This window comes from Pan troglodytes, chromosome 11 (genome assembly GCF_028858775.2).
Source record: "Pan troglodytes isolate AG18354 chromosome 11, NHGRI_mPanTro3-v2.0_pri, whole genome shotgun sequence".
NCBI lineage: Eukaryota > Metazoa > Chordata > Mammalia > Primates > Hominidae > Pan > Pan troglodytes.
The window spans coordinates 32665477-32684995 of NC_072409.2; the positions used below are offsets into that span (position 1 = coordinate 32665477).

Sequence of the window (19519 nt, forward strand, 5' to 3'; positions counted from 1 at the left end):
ACGAGTTGGTGCAGCGCACCAGCATGGCACATGTATACATATGTAACTAACCTGCACAATGTGCACATGTACCCTAAAACTTAAAGTATAATTTAAAAAAAAGAACAAAAAAAAATAAAAATAAAAATAAATTCAATTATTTGGGGGGAATATATGCTTTAAATCAAGTATATGAAGGATCAGTATGAACCTTACACTTACCCACAAGTCTACATGGTTTGCTCCCTCATGTCCTTCGGGTCTCTGCTAAAATGCAATTTTAACAGAAACGCCTGGCAGTCCTATTGTAACAAACAATCCCACTCCCCTCACTTTCTATCCTTATGTCCTACTTAATATTTACTCGTAACTTTTATTGCCACCACAAGAGTATATTTGTTTATTATCTGTCTCTCCGCCACTGGAATATAAACTCCAAGGGAGAAAGCATTTTTCTTGTTTTCTGTTATCTTCAGAGCCTAGGACAATGATTGACCCATAACTGGTACTCAATATTTGTTGAATAAACAACTGAATGAATATTACCAAGGATGTGAATTACACCTGGGGCAAACACTATAAAGGGCTTTACTGGGGGAAAGAAAGAGCATTCTGAACACATTATTCCATTTACAACATGGGATGTTCCACTCAATTGTAATCAACTTGTGATTTGAAGTAGATTTTAATGGAAAGGTGTCTGGGCTTTAAGGAATAGACAAAAGAAAAATACACTAATCAGAGTCTCCCTTCTGTCATCTGTCTACCTTTTGGTCTCTACCCACAGGGAGGCTACCATTTCCACTGAAAGCCAACAACTCCACATATCTGGTCTCTCTCCAGCCCTTACTTGATACTCCCTCAGTAAGGAAGAGTGACTAATCTGATAAACCAGTTTGATATTCATTTGGCCATGTTTTACTTGAGAGTGACAGCACTGAGGGAAGCTGGCTCATGTTCTTGCCAGCTTTTTGTCTCCTTTTTTTTTTTTAAGGAGACCTATTAGGACTTGACTTTCTCAGTGCCACCTCTGATTAGCTGTGTGAGGCAGGCCTATAGGCCTTATTCACACTTCACATTGGGTAAGGAGTCTAACAATCTGCTTTGCAAATCCAAGTCAAGACTCTACAGGTGACCTGAGTAGATTCAGGATGGGTTTCAGGCCTAAGCCATGTTCTCCAGTACATTTTTTACAAAAGAGCCTTGAATTGAGGGTTATAGGATACTTGCATAGATTAATAAAGTTTCTACCAATGTCCCATTTGAACAGTAATCACTGAATATATACTATATTAGTCAAAATACTAGATGAGTTCTGAAACTCTACCTCAAGAAAAATATAAAACAAACATAAAAATAATGTAATACTCCATTGGTGCTAAATAACTTATTTTAATAAATTTATCTTTAATACAAGTGTAAAACAAGAGTCCTTCCATTTCAACTACAGTTAAACCCAAACTTCAAAACTGGTCAATAATTAACAATGTATTAATTTTGAAAAGTTTTTAACTGTAAGAGTATCAAATATAATACAGAGCTCTTAAATACTTAAAGCTTTCTGTCACAATATTAAAAATAAACTTCTTAGCATTCCAAGACTATGAAAAGTGCCCCCTCCCAATTTTTTAAGGAAGTAATAGTATCTGCCGGTGTTTATATTTGTTAAAAATTTAAAATATCAACAACAACAAAAAACTTCTAACTTGAATGTGATGTGACTTGAGTACTTCTAAACCATCGAAAATACCTGATACGGGGAGTAGGTTCATGGTTTTGGTAAAAGAAACTATGTCACAGAGTTTTAATATTATAACTGGACTTCTAAATCATAAAGTAAGAAAATTAACATCATTTAGTATCTTTTCTTGTTTGTTTTTTATTTTGCTAAGAAGGAACCAGATTTTATATCATCATTCTTCATCTAAATGGACTGCCATATGAAGTTCTGGTTTCTCTGTTTCTTCTTGGTTAGCTGGTTACTACCAAATGCCTAAGGACAATTCTCAGAGCATTTCCACATGAAGGTGATTAGTTTTCATTTAATAAAATTAATAACACATTACATGTAGATGAAAATATAACAAAACCATACGAAAGCTTGTCAGAGATATTCAACTAGAAAACTAAAACAGTAGCCACTAGAAAAAAGACATAGAGGAAAAATTTATGAACGGATATACTTTTTGTTGAATAATTACAGTAATTACTACCAATATATTCAGACCAACAAAGATTAGAAAGAACATGCAAAATGCTGAGAAAAGTAATTTCTCCTACAATTAAAACAAATGTGTTTTTATGAGAGAGAAAAAAATAAGTCAAGCTCCCAAAATGAAAATTACAAAACATAGGATTAACAATTTATTAAAAATTACACCCTTGATTTTTTTGAGGCCAAAAAAAGTAGTTTTTTTAAAACAAGGGCATGAAAAAGACTTCAGATTAAGACTCATACTCTGTTCTAAATGAAAAGTAGTAAAACTACTTCTAGTAGAAAATACCTGCTATGGAAAAAAAATTTCAGATATTTTCCATTTGATGTAGGTATTAATAAAAAATACGATGTTTATATCTAAAATATAAACTAGCAATTTATTTTCATTTATAATATAAAGTGTTTTAGGAAAAGTTTACTCTTCTCAGTGTTCAAAATAAAATAGGAATTGTTCTCCATACCAAGCAATTTTAATGATAATGTCAAGTAAAAATTTAATTCTGCTGAACTAAAGCTCAAATAGATTCAAATTTTAAAAATATGAAAAATCCACATTTTTAAAAGCTTAAAATTTTTGTTACTTTGCAATGACAGATCTGCTTTTTCTAACATTTAAAAAATTTTGTCTTCTTTTATTAATATAAAACTATTCAAATAATCACAACAGAATCTCTTATACCAGTAAAGCATAATCACATGATACACTCGTAACACTCAACAATTACAATCCAGAAAGGGGAAGTCTCCCTCAAACAAAGAATTTCTTTCTTTCTGTCACCTCCATTCCATATATATAGTCTTCATTTCACATCACATACATAGAAAAATTAGCACAATCTAACAGGTAGATAAGAAAAAAAATTTTTGGCCTTGTAGAGCTCATCACGTAAATTTATTCATTCTTCTTAGTATGTTTCTTTTTAACATTATCTGAGGCAACATCTACCGGCTTTGAGGCCAATGACCCAACGCCATTGGAAGGTGACTTTGCTTCACTTTTCTTCTCACATGATGAAAACGGCTGCTGCCAGCCAAATAGCATCCAACTCAATGTATCCTCAAAAGGAGCAAATGTCATAGTAGAAGTCTGTGTAGTCATCATGGTTATCTGGGGGAAAAAAGTTTAATTTTGAATTTAAATACAAATGATTTCTGTTTCTCAAGAGAGAGAAACAAAAGGAAAAAAATCAAAATGCATTATTAATGTAATCTGCAGGAGAAGCAATCTAAGCTAGATTCTGGTAAAATCTCTGTTCTCCATGAGATTCTACTTAATGGAAAATAACACAACTCATTAAAAATAATACAAGGTACCATATTTTGGGGTGCCAAATGAGTAGAATAACCACTTTCACAAAAATGCATTTAGTATTCAAAGGAAGTAAGATAAAATATCAACATTACTATGCATTTAACATGTGTCAGAATGAAGATAAGTGCTTTACATTGTCGTTCTCTTTAACTTTAACCCAACAACTATTCTATTATTACCCTCATCATTGAGATGTGGAACCAAGGCTCTGAGAGGTTAAATAACTTGCCCTAAGTCACAAAGCTAATAAGTGGTAAAGAAGTTTGCAATATCCAGATTCTGAGTTCGATTACTAAATACACTGACTATCATCATCTAAAGTCACAGACTTTTAGTGACTTGCAGAATGCTACCCTCAACAGATTGTAGAATGTCCCCCAATTTTTTCCACATATATTTTTATATAAAGGAACCAAGACCTCAAGGGGTAGAGAGTGCTCCTATTCCTTTATGTGGCAAAATGCACAGTGTTCACAGATGTTTAGATATACTCAAGAAATTAGGCTAATGCCAAAATAAATCTGGGAGGAGAACTTTCAAGTCTAGAACAGCTCCAAAGAATCCAGGAATTTCCCCAAGAGTCAGTTCCTCCAGAACACAGATAATGACTCAAACTAGAAATTCTGGGGATCAAATTTTCAAAGAAGACCCCTACATAACCTACCTGCTTGGGGAAAATGGTATCAAGAATAAATTCTTACTAGTTGCAATACAGTGTGGGGAGGTGGAAGAAAAGTATATATTCATCACAAAAGGAATAGATAAGTTAAATGCATGCTATGCAATATTTAGAATAGAAAAGAAAAAGTGAAAAATTATTAGAACATACTGTTAGGTGAAAATGAGACACAAAACAAGAGCCATAGTGTACTATCATTTATATAAATTAAAAACACATCCACACACAACATTGTGAGAGTACTAAACGTCACTGAAATGTGTATTTTAAAACAGCTAATTTTATGTGAATTTGAACTCAATTTTTTAAAAAAAATTTTTTTTAAATATATGCCCATGGACTTCAGGCCAGTCATGATTAAATAGCTTATATCAGGACTCAGTCTCTCACCAAAATCAACAAAAGACAGAAGTACATAAAGTAACTGCTAAAAGACACTGGGAAACAACTGAAATAGGCAGAACCTGATGGGGCTACTATTCAAGAGAAAAAAAGCTGAATAAAGTGAGTTCCACATTTACCCTTGCTTTTTCTTGTGAAGATATGTACCTAAATTCACAGCACAGGGGAATAGAAAGCAGAAGTCCAGGGGGGATAAGGAGCCATAGGTTGGAATGTGAGAAGGCCAAAGCTGTAAGGACCTGAGGTCAATACAGCCCAAAGAGGAGGATATCGCATGGAAGTGAGCCCTAAAATCCTCCTGCAATTTGCCCTGGGGGAATTTACCAATCCCTAAACTCTGCATACATAAGAAGGAAGAGAATCCAAAAGCCTAGCAGACAGCAATAGCTGAGAGGCCAAAGAGCTGAGCAGATACTTTAGCAGCCAGCTGCCTGGTACTGGGAAGATAAGTTGGAATTCAAGGTCAGACAAGGTGAAACTGCCCAGGGATGTACTTCAGGCTTAAAGTAAGACCCCAAAAGGGTTACACTGTAGGAGGGCAAACTGAAGTACAATACAGCACTAAGTCTAAAACTAACAATATGATTAAAATATTCTGCTTGTGCATTAACTATCTTCCAGAAGATGTTGAATGCAATCCCTGCCCTCAAGGAGCTTATAGACTAGCCAGAGACAGGCAAGTAAATCAGTAATTACCAAACAGTAAAGAAGAGAAAGGGCAGTAATAGAGATTTCCCAGGAACATTTAAATAATAGATATAGATCTGGAAGTCATTTATCATACAAGCGAAAGGTAAATGCATAAATGAGTGTACACACCTGGAGAGAATGTAAAACGAGGAGTCCAAATATAACATTAACCTCCAAGTTTATGCCATTATTGGATAAGATCTAAGGACTTTTTTATATCAAATTATTCCTTAGAATAAATAGTTACAATGAGATACACTAGCATAATTACCTCGGTCATAGCTTGACTTAAGGAACTGCAAATAAAAGATAATAGAATTCCAATCAAAAACAATGGTCTACTGTCAGGAAAACAGCAACGTCTTTTTTACAAAATCCAAAAGAGAAGAGTGTCAGGGTTTAAAATATTTTCTGAGAACATGAACTATAATAAGTATTTTTCAAAGTCAAGTGTTTTAATAGACTCTCCACTCCCAAAAGACTCATCACTCAGTTGAGAAGTATTGCTGGCATCAGAAATTACTGCTGAGATAGACACATGAAGTTCAAGGACAAAATTTTGTGAATTCAGCCTCTTATCAGACCTTGATTTAACCAGGTGACAAATGTACTTGTGACAAATAGAATAAATCCTTATTCTTTTACAAATAAAATATAAAACTGTCTCCTTATTTAGCAAACTATTAAAAGAAAAAGTATATTACCTAAATTAAATAGTATTTGGCTTCATAGTCTCTTACTTAAAAAGGAGAGGAAACAAAAGAAAATAGAAGCCCTAAAAATATTTTGGCATTTTCAACATATCCCAAAATATAAATTAATTCAGGTAAAGAAATTTGTTTAAAGCTCTGCCACATTCTTTATATCTCAAGTTACACCATTTCAAAATGTCCAGTAAAATGTGACACACAATATGGCACTTATACCTACTTTGATATTCTCTATAGTGCCTAGCACTGAGAATACACTGAATGAATAAATATAACATCTACTTCATAGCAATAATTCAAAGCATACTGAAATATATCTATATAAGAAAAATTTGCACAATTAATCTCTCTCTTCATCCAGAACATACTTCTTCCTGTCTCCACCTGCCCAAATTCAAATAATCCTTTTCAGTGTAACTCGTGTCTATTCCAATAGGCCCTTATCAGTATCTTCCAATGAAAGTCACTTGGCCCTAAAATGAATCCCTAACGGCACATGGCATATTCAAGTAGGTTTTCTGATCACTCTATGCTTTCTCCATAGATTATGTTATTCCCTCAGACTTCGCTAATTATTAACATGAATGATTCAAATAAATTAAAATCATAGGGTTTACATTTTTACAAATGTAAAAAAAAACCTAGGTGAATGAACTGTTCATTTCTGGTATATATCTTTAAGTGTGGAATAATATTCAATGCATCAATGAATAAAATGTACACATTATACCTTATTCAATGTATATCTTTAAGTGTGGAATAATTAAATAAACCTGTGAAAGAGCATTTTGATCATTTATTAGTCAGTCAACAAATATATATTAAAAATCAACTATATACACTAGACTCAATGCTAAGGATGCAGTGATGAATACTGCAAACTTAGTACCTCTCCTCATAAAGTTTAAAAGTCAAGTTAGCATATCTCCTGCTCCTTTTTAGACAATAATATCTTAAGAATAGGATTTGGGTCTTATTCAAGGTTTATATAATCATTCATATCCCCAAAAGCACCTAAGAACAGTGTCCCTCATTCATGTATTCAATAATACATCTTATTCAATACATCAATGAATAAAATGTATACATTACACCTTATTCAATGTATATATGATCATTTGGATCCCCAAAAGGGCCTAAGAACAGTGTCCCTTATTCATGTATTAAACAATACATTACCTGAAGACACTTCTCATCAGTATTCAGCACATCTACGCTCTTTAAAACTATCTCCTCCTCCTTAAAACTCTCATCAACCACCCCTTTTCCATTTCCCATTCTAGATTTCCCTTCTCTAAATATTAGAGAACTTTATGGCTCTGTCCTCACTCCTGTCTCATTCCATGCTTTTCTTCCTATAACTGCCTCCCTAAATTAGCTTATAAATTGCAATAAACAATAAACACAATTGCAATAAAAATATCAACATGGTTTTTTACAGAGCTAGACAAACTGCTATTAAAGTTCATATCAATATACAAGAATAGCTAAAAATATATTGAAAAAACACAAACACAGAAGAAATCCAGAAAACACTGAAAAAGAACATTTGGAGGAGTGCCTGATTCTCCACAGCCTCATCAACAGAATGTGTAGCCAGACTTTTAAATTTTTCGTTTGCGGGAAGGTTGTTTGAGTCCAAGTTTGAGACCAGCCTGGGCAACATAGTGAAACCAAAATTGTACAAAAAATACAAAAATTAGCCAGGCATGGTGGCACACACCTGTAGTCCCAACTACTCAGGAGGCTGAGGTGGGAAGATCACTTGAGCCTGGGAAGTCAAGGCTGCAGTGAGCCGTGATCATGCCACTGCACTCCAGCCTGAGAGAGAGAGCGAGGCCCTGTCTCAAAACTAAAATAAAATACAAATTTAAAATTTTGTGCCAGTTTTGATGAATGAGAAATGGTATCTCAGTGTTATTTTAATTAATGTTTCTCAAGTATGAGTTCCACATTTTTTAATATGTTTGAGGAACATTTCCTGATCTTTTCTGTGTGAATTGTCTGTTGATAACTTTCCTTTAACTTTTCCATCAGGTTTTGGTCCTTTCTCCCTTAATTTTTAAGAGGTTGTTATATATCAGGCATACCAGCCCTCTGATATATGTTGTAAGTATTTTATCACAGCTATTTGATAGCTATATTTTGACTTTGTCCACAGTGGCTTTTGCCATGCAACTTTAAAAAACAATTTATGGAGTCAAATTTATCAATATTTTCTTTATGGTAAAGGAAGAACCAAGTAAACCCCAAAGTAAACAGAAGGAAGGATATAAAAAAGACCTGAAATTAATGAAATCTAAAACAGAAAAACCAATGAAACCAAAAGCTGGGTCTTTGAAACAAATCCATGAAACTGACAAACCTCTAGGTAGAGTGATTTTAAAAGACAGAAAAAGAAAACACAGATTACCAATATCAGGAATGAAAGTGGAGACATTACCACAAATTCTACAGACATTAAAGGGATAACAAAAAACTATTATCAACAATTTCATGCCAACAATAAAAAACTTAAGTGAAATCGCAAATTCCGTAATAAATACAACTTAGTAAAACAGACACAAGTAAAATAGAAAATCTGCATAGCCCTATATCTATGTAAGAAATTATTATCAAAAACCTTCCTTTAAAGAAAATTCTAGGCCTAAATGACTTCATTAGTGAATCTATCAAACATTAACCAATAAATAGTATCAAACTTACATAAACTCAGAGAATAGAGAAATTATTTTCCATTTATTTAATGAGCCCAATTTTATGTTAATACAAAAAGGAGAAAAAAATTACAGAGAAAACTACAAACCAATATCCATTAGCACACAAGAAAAAAATCCTTGAAAATATTTTAAAAAATGGATTCAGTAATATGCAAAAAGGATACCGCATCATGACTAAATGGGGTTTATCACAGGAATGAAAGATTTATGTAACATTTTAATAATCAATCAATGTAATCCACTATATTAACAGAATATAAGAGAAAACCCCTATGATTATTTTAAATGATACAGAACAAAGCATTTGACAAAATCCCACACCCATTCATGATAAACACTTTCAGCAAACTAGAAATAAAAGAGAACTTCCTTAACCTCATAAAGGATATCTATAAGATGCTTAATAGCTAATATCTTATTTAAGGTAAAAGGCTGAATGTTTTCCCACTAAGGTCACAAACAAAACAAAGATGTCTACTCTCACCATTTCTCTTCAACATTGTACAGGACATTCTAGCCAATATAATAAGGCAAGGAAAAAAACAGCATCCGGGTTGAAAAGGAAAAAGTAAAACTATCTTTATCATAGACAAAACCATGTATATAGACAATGCTAAAGAATCTACACAAAAGCTACCAGAACCAACAGGCAATTTAGCAAGGTCACAGGATACAAGAACAATGTGTAAGATTATTCTTACAAGCAATGTACATACATGCAATGTAAAATTCCAAATTGAAATTTGAAAAACTACTATTTCTAAAGGCATCCAAAAATATGAACTACTTCAGGATAAATTTAAATTTAACAAGATACATATAAAACAACGAAAACCACAAAATAGCACTCCAAAAATTTAAAGGCCTAAATAAATGGAGAAACATACCATGTACAGAGATCAACAGACTAAATCTTTTTAAGATCTGATTTCTTCCCAAATTAATCTATAGATGCAATCTCAAAAACAATTCCAGAAGGCATTTTTTCCATAGGAAGTGACAACTTTATCATAAAACTTATTTAGAAATATAAAAGATGTAGACTATCCTAAGAAATACTGAGAAAATAAAGTTGGAGAAACTGTACTACTTGATTTTAAGACTTACTATAAAGTTATGGTAATTAAGACAGTTTAGTATTGGCTAGAAATAGACATACAAATCAATAGAACAGAATATAGTCTAGAAATAGACCCACATAGGTCAAGCCAACTGATTTTCAACAAAGGTGGCAAGATCATTCAATGAGGGAAAGAACTGTCTTTTCAACAAACAGTGTTGTAACAACTTCATATTCATATGGAGGAAAAAAAAAAACCTGACCCTTACCTTGTAGGACTCATAAAACTTAATTTGAAATGGTTCACAGACTCTAAAAGTAAAAAGGATGAGTTCATGTCCTTTGTAGGGACATAGATGAAGCTGGAAACCATCATTCTGAGCAAACTATCGCAAGGACAGAAAACTAAACACCGCATGTTCTCACTCGTAGGTGGGAATTGAACAATGAGAACAATTGGACACAGGGTGGGGAACACCACACACCGGGGCCTGTCGTGGGGTGGGGGGAGGGGGGAGGGATAGCACTAAGAGATATACCTAATGTAAATGACTAGTTAATGGGTGCAGCACACCAACATGGCACATGTATACATATGTAACAAACCTGTATATTGTGCACATGTATCCCAGAACTTAAAGTATAATAATAAAAAAAAAGAAAACAGAAAAAAAAGCAAAAATTATACAACTTTTAGAAGAAACAGGTGAAAACTCTTCAAAACCTTGAGGAATAAAATAGTTTCTTAATAGGACACAAAAAGAAGGGCCATGAAAGGAAAATCTAGTAAAGTAAACTTCATCAAAATTTAAAACTTCAGCTCTTCTAAAGACAACACTAAACAAAGAAAAAGGAACAGCATAAACTGGGAGAAAATTATTTGCAATACATATATCTCACCAAGGATTGACATCCTGAATATACAGAGAACTGTTACAACTCAATAATAATACAATTTTTAATGGACAAAATATTTAAACAGACACTATTCAAAAGATCATATATGAGTGGCCAGTAAACACATGAAAAGACACTCAAATCTCTAGCCATCACAGAAACGCAAAAGAAAACTATAATGCGATATCACTTCATACCTATAAAACGCTAAAATTAAAATGACTGATAACACCAAATAATTAACAAGGATCTAGGACAATCAGAACTCTCATACATTGCTAGTGGGAATGTAAAATGATACAACCATTTTGAAAAATAGTGTGGCAGTTTCTTAAAAAGTTAAACATATGCTTTTCAGATGACCTAGCAATTCTCCTCCTAGTTATTAAGTGAAACGAAAATACATGTCTGGCTGGGCACAGTGGCTCACGCTTGTAATTCCAGCACTGGGAGGCCGAGGCAGGCGGATCATGAGGTCAGGAGATCGAGACAGTTCTGGCTAATATGGTAAAACCCCATCTCTACTAAAAATATGAAAAATTAGCCAGGCGTGGTGGCACACACCTATATTCCCAGCTACTCGAGAAGCTGAGGCAGGAGAATCACTTGAACCCATGTGGCAAAGGTTGCAGTGAGCCAAGATCACGCCACTGCACTCCAGCCTGGGTGACAGAGCAAGACTCCGTCTCAAAAAAAAAAGAAAAAAGAAAAAAAAGAAAATATGTGTCTATGTACAGACATATATATACACATATTCATAGCAGTTTTATTTATAACAACCTTATTCAAATAATCAAAAGCTGGAAATACACCAAAACCCATCAACAGATAACTGGAAAAACAAATTGTGGTACCTAATACTACTTAGGAATATGTAATTACATGGGTAAATCTCAAAAACAAAATGAGTACATACTATATGACTCTATATGAAACTACAGAAAAGACTAATCTGTAGTGATATAAAGTGGATAAATGGTATACTGGGGCTATGGGTAGTGGCTGGGATTTACTAGAGTAAGGTACAAGGAAATGCTCCAAAGTGATAGAAATATTTCATACATTGACTGTGGTAGTAGTTACACAGGTATACGAATTTGTCAAAACTCATCAAAAGGTACTCCTAGACTGAATGTACTTTATTATCCATGAATATAGTTCAATATGCAAAAATTGTACTTCTAAAAAGTTGACTTTTAAAAATTTTTAAAGGAGCTCATTTCTAATGATTTCATCAATAAATATTAAATGCTACTTTGCTAAAGCATTTTTTAAATTGTTACTAAACCCCAAATAATTTTAATCTCAATTTGCAAAATAATCCACATTTTACATATCTATAAACAAAAAAAGTTTTAGCATACAAATGCCTTAGAAAGAATTCAATTTGGTCCAATAATTTTATAGCCAGTTTCTTTAATCCATCTTGAATTGATTTTTGTATAAGGTGTAAGGAAGGGATCCAGTTTCAGCTTTCTACATATAGCTAGCCAGTTTTACCAGCACCATTTATTAAATAGGGAATCCTTTCCCCATTGCTTGTTTTCTCAGGTTTGTCAAAGATCAGATACTTGTAGATATGCGGCGTTATTTCTGAGGGGTCTGTTCTGTTCCATTGATCTATATCTCTGTTTTGGTACCAGTATCATGCTGTTTTGGTTACTGTAGCCTTGTAGTATAGTTTAAAGTAAGCTAGTGTGATGCCTCCAGCTTTGCTCTTTTGGCTTAGGATTGACTTGGCGATGCAGGCTCCTTTTTGGTTCCATATGAACTTTAAAGTAGTTTTTTCCAATTCTGTGAAGAAAGTCATTGGTAGCTTTATGGGGATGGCATTGAATCTGTAAATTACCTTGGGCAGTATGGCCATTTTCACGATATTGATTCTTCTTACCCATGAGCATGGAATGTTCTTCCATTTGTTTGTATCCTCTTTTATTTCCTTGAGCAGTGGTTTGTAGTTCTCCTTGAAGAGGTCCTTCACATCCCTTGTAAGTTGGATTCCTAGGTATTTTATTCTCTTTGAAGCAATTGTGAATGGGAGTTCACTCATGAGTTTGCTCTCTGTTTGTCTGTTGTTGGTGTATAAGAATGCTTGTGATTTTTGTACATTGATTTTGTATCCTGAGACTTTGCTGAAGTTGCTTATCAACTTAAGGAGATTTTGGGCTGAGACAATGGGGTTTTCTAGATATACAATCATGTCGTCTGCAAACAGGGACAATTTGACTTCCTCTTTTCCTAATTGAATACCCTTTATTTCCTTCTCCTGCTTAATTGCCCTGGCCAGAACTTCCAACACTATGTTGAATAGGAGTGGTGAGAGAGGGCATCCCTGTCTTGTGCCAGTTTTCAAAGGGAATGCTTCCAGTTTTTGCCCATTCAGTATGATATTGGGTGTGGGTTTGTCATAGATAGCTCTTATTATTTTGAGATACGTCCCATCAATACCTAATTTATTGAGAGTTTTCAGCATGAAGGGTTGTTGAATTTTGTCAAAGGCCTTTTCTGCATCTATTGAGATAATCATGTGGTTTTTGTCATTGGTTCTGTTTATATGCTGGATTACATTTATTGATTTGCGTATATTGAACCAGCCTTGCATCCCAGGGATGAAGCCCACTTGATCATGGTGGATAAGCTTTTTGATGTGCTGCTGGATTCGGTTTGCCAGTATTTTATTGAGGATTTTTGCATCAATGTTCATCAAGGATATTGGTCTAAAATTCTCTTTTTTTGTTGTGTCTCTGCCCGGCTTTGGTATCAGGATGATGCTGGCCTCATAAAATGAGTAAGGGAGGATTCCCTCTTTTTCTATTGATTGGAACAGTTTCAGAAGGAATGGTACCAGTTCCTCCTTGTACCTCTGGTAGAATTCGGCTGTGAATCTGTCTGGTCCTGGACTTTTTTTGGTTGGTAAGCTATTAATTATTGCCTCAATTTCAGAGCCTGTTATTGGTCTATTCAGAGATTCAACTTCTTCCTGGTTTAGTCTTGGGAGAGTGTTTGTGTCGAGAAATTCATCCATTTCTTCTAGATTTTCTAGTTTATTTGCGTAGAGGTGTTTGTAGTATTCTCTGATGGTAGTTTGTATTTCTGTGGGATCGGTGTTAAACGTTAGACCTAAAACCATAAAAACCCTAGAAGAAAACCTAGGCATTACCATTCAGGACATAGGCATGGGCAAGGACTTCATGTCTAAAACACCAAAAGCAATGGCAACCAAAGCCAAAACTGACAAATGAGAGCTAATTAAACTAAAGAGCTTCTGCACAGCAAAAGAAACTACCATCACAGTGAACAGGCAACCTACAAAATGGGAGAAAATTTTCCCAACCTACTCATCTGACAAAGGGCTAATATCCAGAATCTACAAAGAACTCAAACAAATTTACAAGAAAAAAACAAACAACCCCATCAAAAAGTAGGCAAAGGACATGAACAGACACTTCTCAAAAGATGACATTTATGCAGCCAAAAAACACATGAAAAAATGCTCACCATCACTGGCCATCAGAGAAATGCAAATCAAAACCACAATGAGATACCATCTCACACCAGTTAGAATGGCAATCATTAAAAAGTCAGGAAACAACAGGTGCTGGAGAGGATGTGGAGAAACAGGAACACTTTTACACTGTTGGTGGGACTGTAAACTAGTTCAACCATTGTGGAAGTCAGTGTGGTGATTCCTCAGGGATCTAGAACTGGAAATACCATTTGACCCAGCCATCCCATTACTGGGTATATACCCAAAGGACTATAAATCATGCTGCTATAAAGACACATGCACACGTATGTTTATTGCGGCATTATTCACAATAGCAAAGACTTGGAACCAACCCAAATGTCAACAATGACAGACTGGATTAAGAAAATGTGGCACATATACACCATGGAATACTATGCAGCCATAAAAAATGATGAGTTCATGTCCTTTGTAGGGACATGGATGAAATTGGAAATCATCATTCTCAGTAAACTATCGCAAGGACAAAAAAACCAAACACCGCATATTCTCACTCATAGGTGGGAATTTAACAATGAGAACACATGGACACAGGAAGGGGAACATCACACTCTGGGGACTGTTGTGGGGTGGGGGGAGGGGGGAGGGATAGCATTGGGAGATATACCTAATGCTAGATGACGAGTTAGTGGGTGCAGCGCACCAGCATGGCACATGTATACATATGTAACTAACCTGCACATTGTGCACATGTACCCTAAAACTTAAAGTATAATAATAATAAATTAAAAAAAAAATTTATAGCCAGTTTCTAGGATAAAGTCATATTTATAATTTTCTGTCCAGATTTTTAATAAAAATCAGTAATGTTAAATGGAACACTATCATTTTATAGAGAAATATTATGAAATTATATTGAGAAATGAGAACAGTCATTAAACATTAAGATTTTATTGCAACCCAGGCATTATATATTTCTTTACACTTAAGGAATAGATATTAAACAACCTTGGAGTAAAAAATAGAAGGCGACTTGCTTCAAGTTTGTACCAAGTCAATCAAGCAGAAACCTGAAGAACCTTGTTTTAAGATGAGAGGCATTTATACTCGGCAAGCATTTTCTTCTAATGAAAAAATAAAGTCAATGTGCCACTATCTTGACACTTATAAAAATGTTTATAAAAAGCATTTAGGACATTGATTCTCACAGTTGGCTGAATACTGGAATCACCTAGATTAAAAGAAATACTAATCCCTATACAACATCCCTAAAATTCAGATTTAATTAGTATAAGTTAGGCCCTGGGCATATAGGCTGTTTTAAAACTCCTCGGGTGAGTCTAATGTGCACCAATTTGAAAACCACTAGCTTAGAGACCTGTTCCATCATCATAGAAGTCAGTCTTAGGCTGAATGATTCTATATGCCCTGATTGCAGTAGGTAATGTTGTTATTTTAAGCATCTGATAGCTGTATCTCCCTTGATTAAAAATAAATACCTTACAGAAGAGATTATATGTTTTATTTATCACTGTCTCCGCATATCTGGAACAATGAAAGGCACACAGCAGTTGCTAAATAAGTATCTTTTAAATGAATATATGATTGCCTTATACTTCTTTTACGTCCCCATCTTCTAATAGATTATGCAAATTAGAATTCAAAACATACATATATTAAACAAATGAATGACTGAAGCAGTTGGGGATAATATTTAAGGCAAAACCAAATCTGATAAAATATACACGTATTTTAAAAACACATACATATATATAAATAGATCAAAAGTGGAAAAAGAATATACAAAAGAGTGCAACATTTGGCAGCTGAGAATTATATCACTGAGTTTTCAAATATTCTTCACATTCTTATACTTAGAAACAAAGAAGTAACCCCAAACAACTAATTCATTAGCTAATATCTCAGAACTTGCACATATGCAGATAAATTTTCTTTTAAAAACAGAATTATAGTTTAATCTTGATGAACATAGCTCAATTTTCAAAATTCAAGCAAATAAAATTTTAGCACATATCATGATAGCCTTACTGGATAGCTGTGTTAAAAACAAAAAGTATTTGGTATCACCTATTGTTATGTGCTCTCAGTTTAGATCTAGTTAGTCTCCTAGGAGTCTCACATTGATAAACAACTATTTTGGTACTTCCTTACATAATGTGCTTATTTAGAAATACCTTATTAATAACAGACTTCCTTTTGATTAGCTACATTCTCAGATATGGCTTCATTTATCAAAGTTCCACAAGTATTACATAATTTTTAATTCAGTTAGTATCTTAGACTACAAAACTTTGGTTTTCTTAAAATCAGCATTGGTTGCTTGATTGTAGGTTTGTCACCAAAAAGTGCTGCTTCACTCTCCGTGGTTGGAAATCTTTTCTGATATATCAAGGGGTATTCCTTCTGAAACTGTTTTAGTTTTTTTCTTTTCTCCTTTAGAGGTAAACTCTTGTTTTTAATAACATTTTCTATAAGTTCTGTAATTGCAGCTTGAGAGGTAGAAACTTTTTGCTTTTCAAAGTCCTGAGCACTAATCTGCTTACAGTATGAATAAGTTGGCAAAGGAACAAATAGTCCATCTCCAGGATTTTCAATATGTCCCTTTTATAAGTATTCAAGATGTTTTTCCACTGCAGTCTGTAAATAAGTTGGTACTTGAAGAATTTCCTGATGATGATCCAGTAAGAAAGAAACTAATCTTCCAGCCAGAAGCTTATCAAGATCCACTTTTTCAGCACAGCATAGCACACATCGAGAAAAGGTATGTATCATCGGTGATTTCATGCCCATTGCATCATGAAGTTTGGGCATATCAACATTTTGACTCATTTGGGAAATCATACGCATTAAAAGTTGAAGCTTTCTACAATTTGGTGGCAGAAGTAACAAACGACACAATTGTAGCGCATCGATGGCAACCCTCTCTAAATGAGGTTGCAGCAAACTTCGTGTACCAGTCAACACAGAAGAAGCTGGAAGTAAAGAATTTTCTGAAAATTCTATTGAACTTTTGCAGAGTCTTTTATTGATTGCAGCACTAGACTCTCCGAGTTCACTTTGCATAGCTGTTTGCACACTTGTGCTGCTTTGTCCAACATTTGGTTTCATGATCATTTCAGCCACTGGTGTATTGATACAACTATTCCTTCTTGTACTACTTCTTAAAAGCAAACTCTGAGACCTACAAAGCTGTTTTGACTTGCATTTCCCATTACACAACTCCTCTTGGTCTTGAGCAGTCAAAGTAGTGGTTCTCTTAAAACCAGCACGGAATGGCTTTTGAATATTTTCCTCTGAACGAAGATTCAACAGGAATTCCTGTTAGGGCTTAGACTCTAGAAACAGTTTAGTATTTTGTCCTTCTATGTTTGGAAAAGATTGATGCCTCTTTACACTGGATGCCTCTTTACTTGAATTCCCTGACACATCTACAATTCCTTCCAAAGAACAGCAACTTGGTTTGCTATTAGAGGACAGATCATGCATACCACTTAACCCTATTAAATTATGACAGCTTCCTCCCATTATGTCATTAGCACTCACTCCTCTGTTTCTTAAATTAACTAGCTGCATTTTCTTAGCACTTCTTTCTTGAAATCCTGGATTGCTTATCCGTAGTCTCTCAGTAGAATCTGATTCTTCTTTTTCCTCTATGAAGCAGACTGAGAAGAAGGCACTCCATTGATTTGAAGGAATTCAAACTCTGAAGGAATTTTTAAGACTGTGGATCATCTTGGATTCTATGTATCCCACTGGATCTATCTGAAACTATGACATAGCCACAAACAACCAAAATGTTCACAAATAATTCGTAATTTCAAAAGTAAGGAGAGGTTCAAGGAGATCTAGAAAATAATCTGTGATTGTGCTGAATATATCTTGTTCAAATCCAACATAAGTTGGATTATTCGTATCATCACTTCTTGGCCAATTTGCTAGGCACTTCATGGCAGATAATACCCAGTGAGGGAGGTCATCTGATTTGTTTTGTAGTGTAACTACTCCATGTTTACTTGTATTGGCCATGTTGTACATTATATATTGGGGAATTACTTGTTTTGGATTTATGACTTCTTCTAGGGATGGCACACCTAAAATGGCTTGCAGGTAGATCAGAATAACATATCTCCAAATTTCTTCAACATCTTCCTGGCTTAGTTTTCTATTATCAACTGCATTTTCTTGATCTTCATTGATTATTTCATGCTTTATTTTCTCGGAATTTTCCTGAGATAAATGTTTTTTAGGAGTTTTTTAGGAGTTCTACGAGATAAGTTTCGTCATTTAAAAATACTATCTTTATCTTTGGAAAAGTTCTCTATGTTGTTTTTTCTCAATTCTGGATGTCTTCGTGGCAGAGTTTTAAATGGCTAAGTTGCAGGAAATCTGAAGAGCTGGTTAGTACCATCAACATTTTCTGATCCCCACCTGCCTTTGATATCTTCAATTACATGATTCTTAAGAAATTTCCTCAACAGTTGGATAGTCTGTTGTCTTGTAACTTTAGGACCAAAACTGTTATTATTTCTTAATAGGTCATAAAGCCAATCCACTGCTTCTCCTGCTGTGAAACAACTGCCATATTTTTTAAAGTGTTGTCTGTGTTTTCTTAGAGGCATTCCTGCTCGAAAAGATGTGGTAATTTCATTCCATAAGAATTCCATAATTTGCATAGAGGTGTTTCTAGTATTCTCTGCTTATAGTATATAGTACAGTATTCTCTATATAGATGGTTGTTTGTATTTCTGTGGGGTCAGTGTTATCATTTCTGATTGTGTTTATTTGATTCTTCTCTGTTTTTCTTTATTAGTCTAGCTAGCAGTCTATTTATAAACGTTTTCCAAAAACCAGCTCATGGATTTGTTGATTTTTTTGAAGGGCTTTTTATGTCTCCATCTCCTTCAGTCCAACTCTGATCTTGATTATTTCTTGTCCTCTGCTAGCTTTGGGGTTTCCTCTTGGTTCTCTAGTTCTTTCAGTTGAGGTGATAGGTTGTTAACTTGAGATCTTTCTAGGTTTTTATGTGGGCATTTAGTGCTATAAATTTCCCTCTTAACACTGCCTTAGCTGCATCCCAGAGATTCTGGTATGCTGTCTCTTTGTTCTCATTAGTTTCAAACAACTTCTTGATTTCTGCCTTAATTTCATTAATTACCCAAGAGTCGTTCAGGAGCAGGTTGTTCAATTTCCATGAAGTTGTCTGGTTTTGAGTGTATTTATTAGTCTTGAGTTCTAATTTGATCTGTGGTCTGAGAGACTGTTATTATTTCAGTTCTTTTACATTTGCTGAGGAGTGTTTTACTTCCAATTATGTGGTCAGTTTTATATTAAGTGCTGTGTGGCAATGAGAAGAATGTACATTCTG

At 34.3% G+C, this 19519-nt stretch overlaps 1 protein-coding gene and 1 pseudogene across 4 annotated transcripts in view; both read right to left on the reverse strand.

The window, feature by feature from the left end:
* Positions 1–1351: 1351 nt before the first annotated feature.
* The window catches only part of TMEM38B (transmembrane protein 38B), an 81498-nt gene continuing 63330 nt past the window's right edge, over positions 1352–19519 (reverse strand). For all 4 annotated transcript variants that reach the window (XM_001139453.8, XM_063787607.1, XM_063787609.1 and 1 more), the window contains one exon: positions 1352–3305. In XM_001139453.8, the coding sequence (XP_001139453.1) occupies positions 3090–3305 (216 nt within the window). In that variant the 3' untranslated portion in view covers positions 1352–3089. The remainder of the gene's footprint in view (positions 3306–19519) is intronic.
* Positions 13412–18910, reverse strand: LOC134807641 (DEP domain-containing protein 1A-like; annotated as a pseudogene).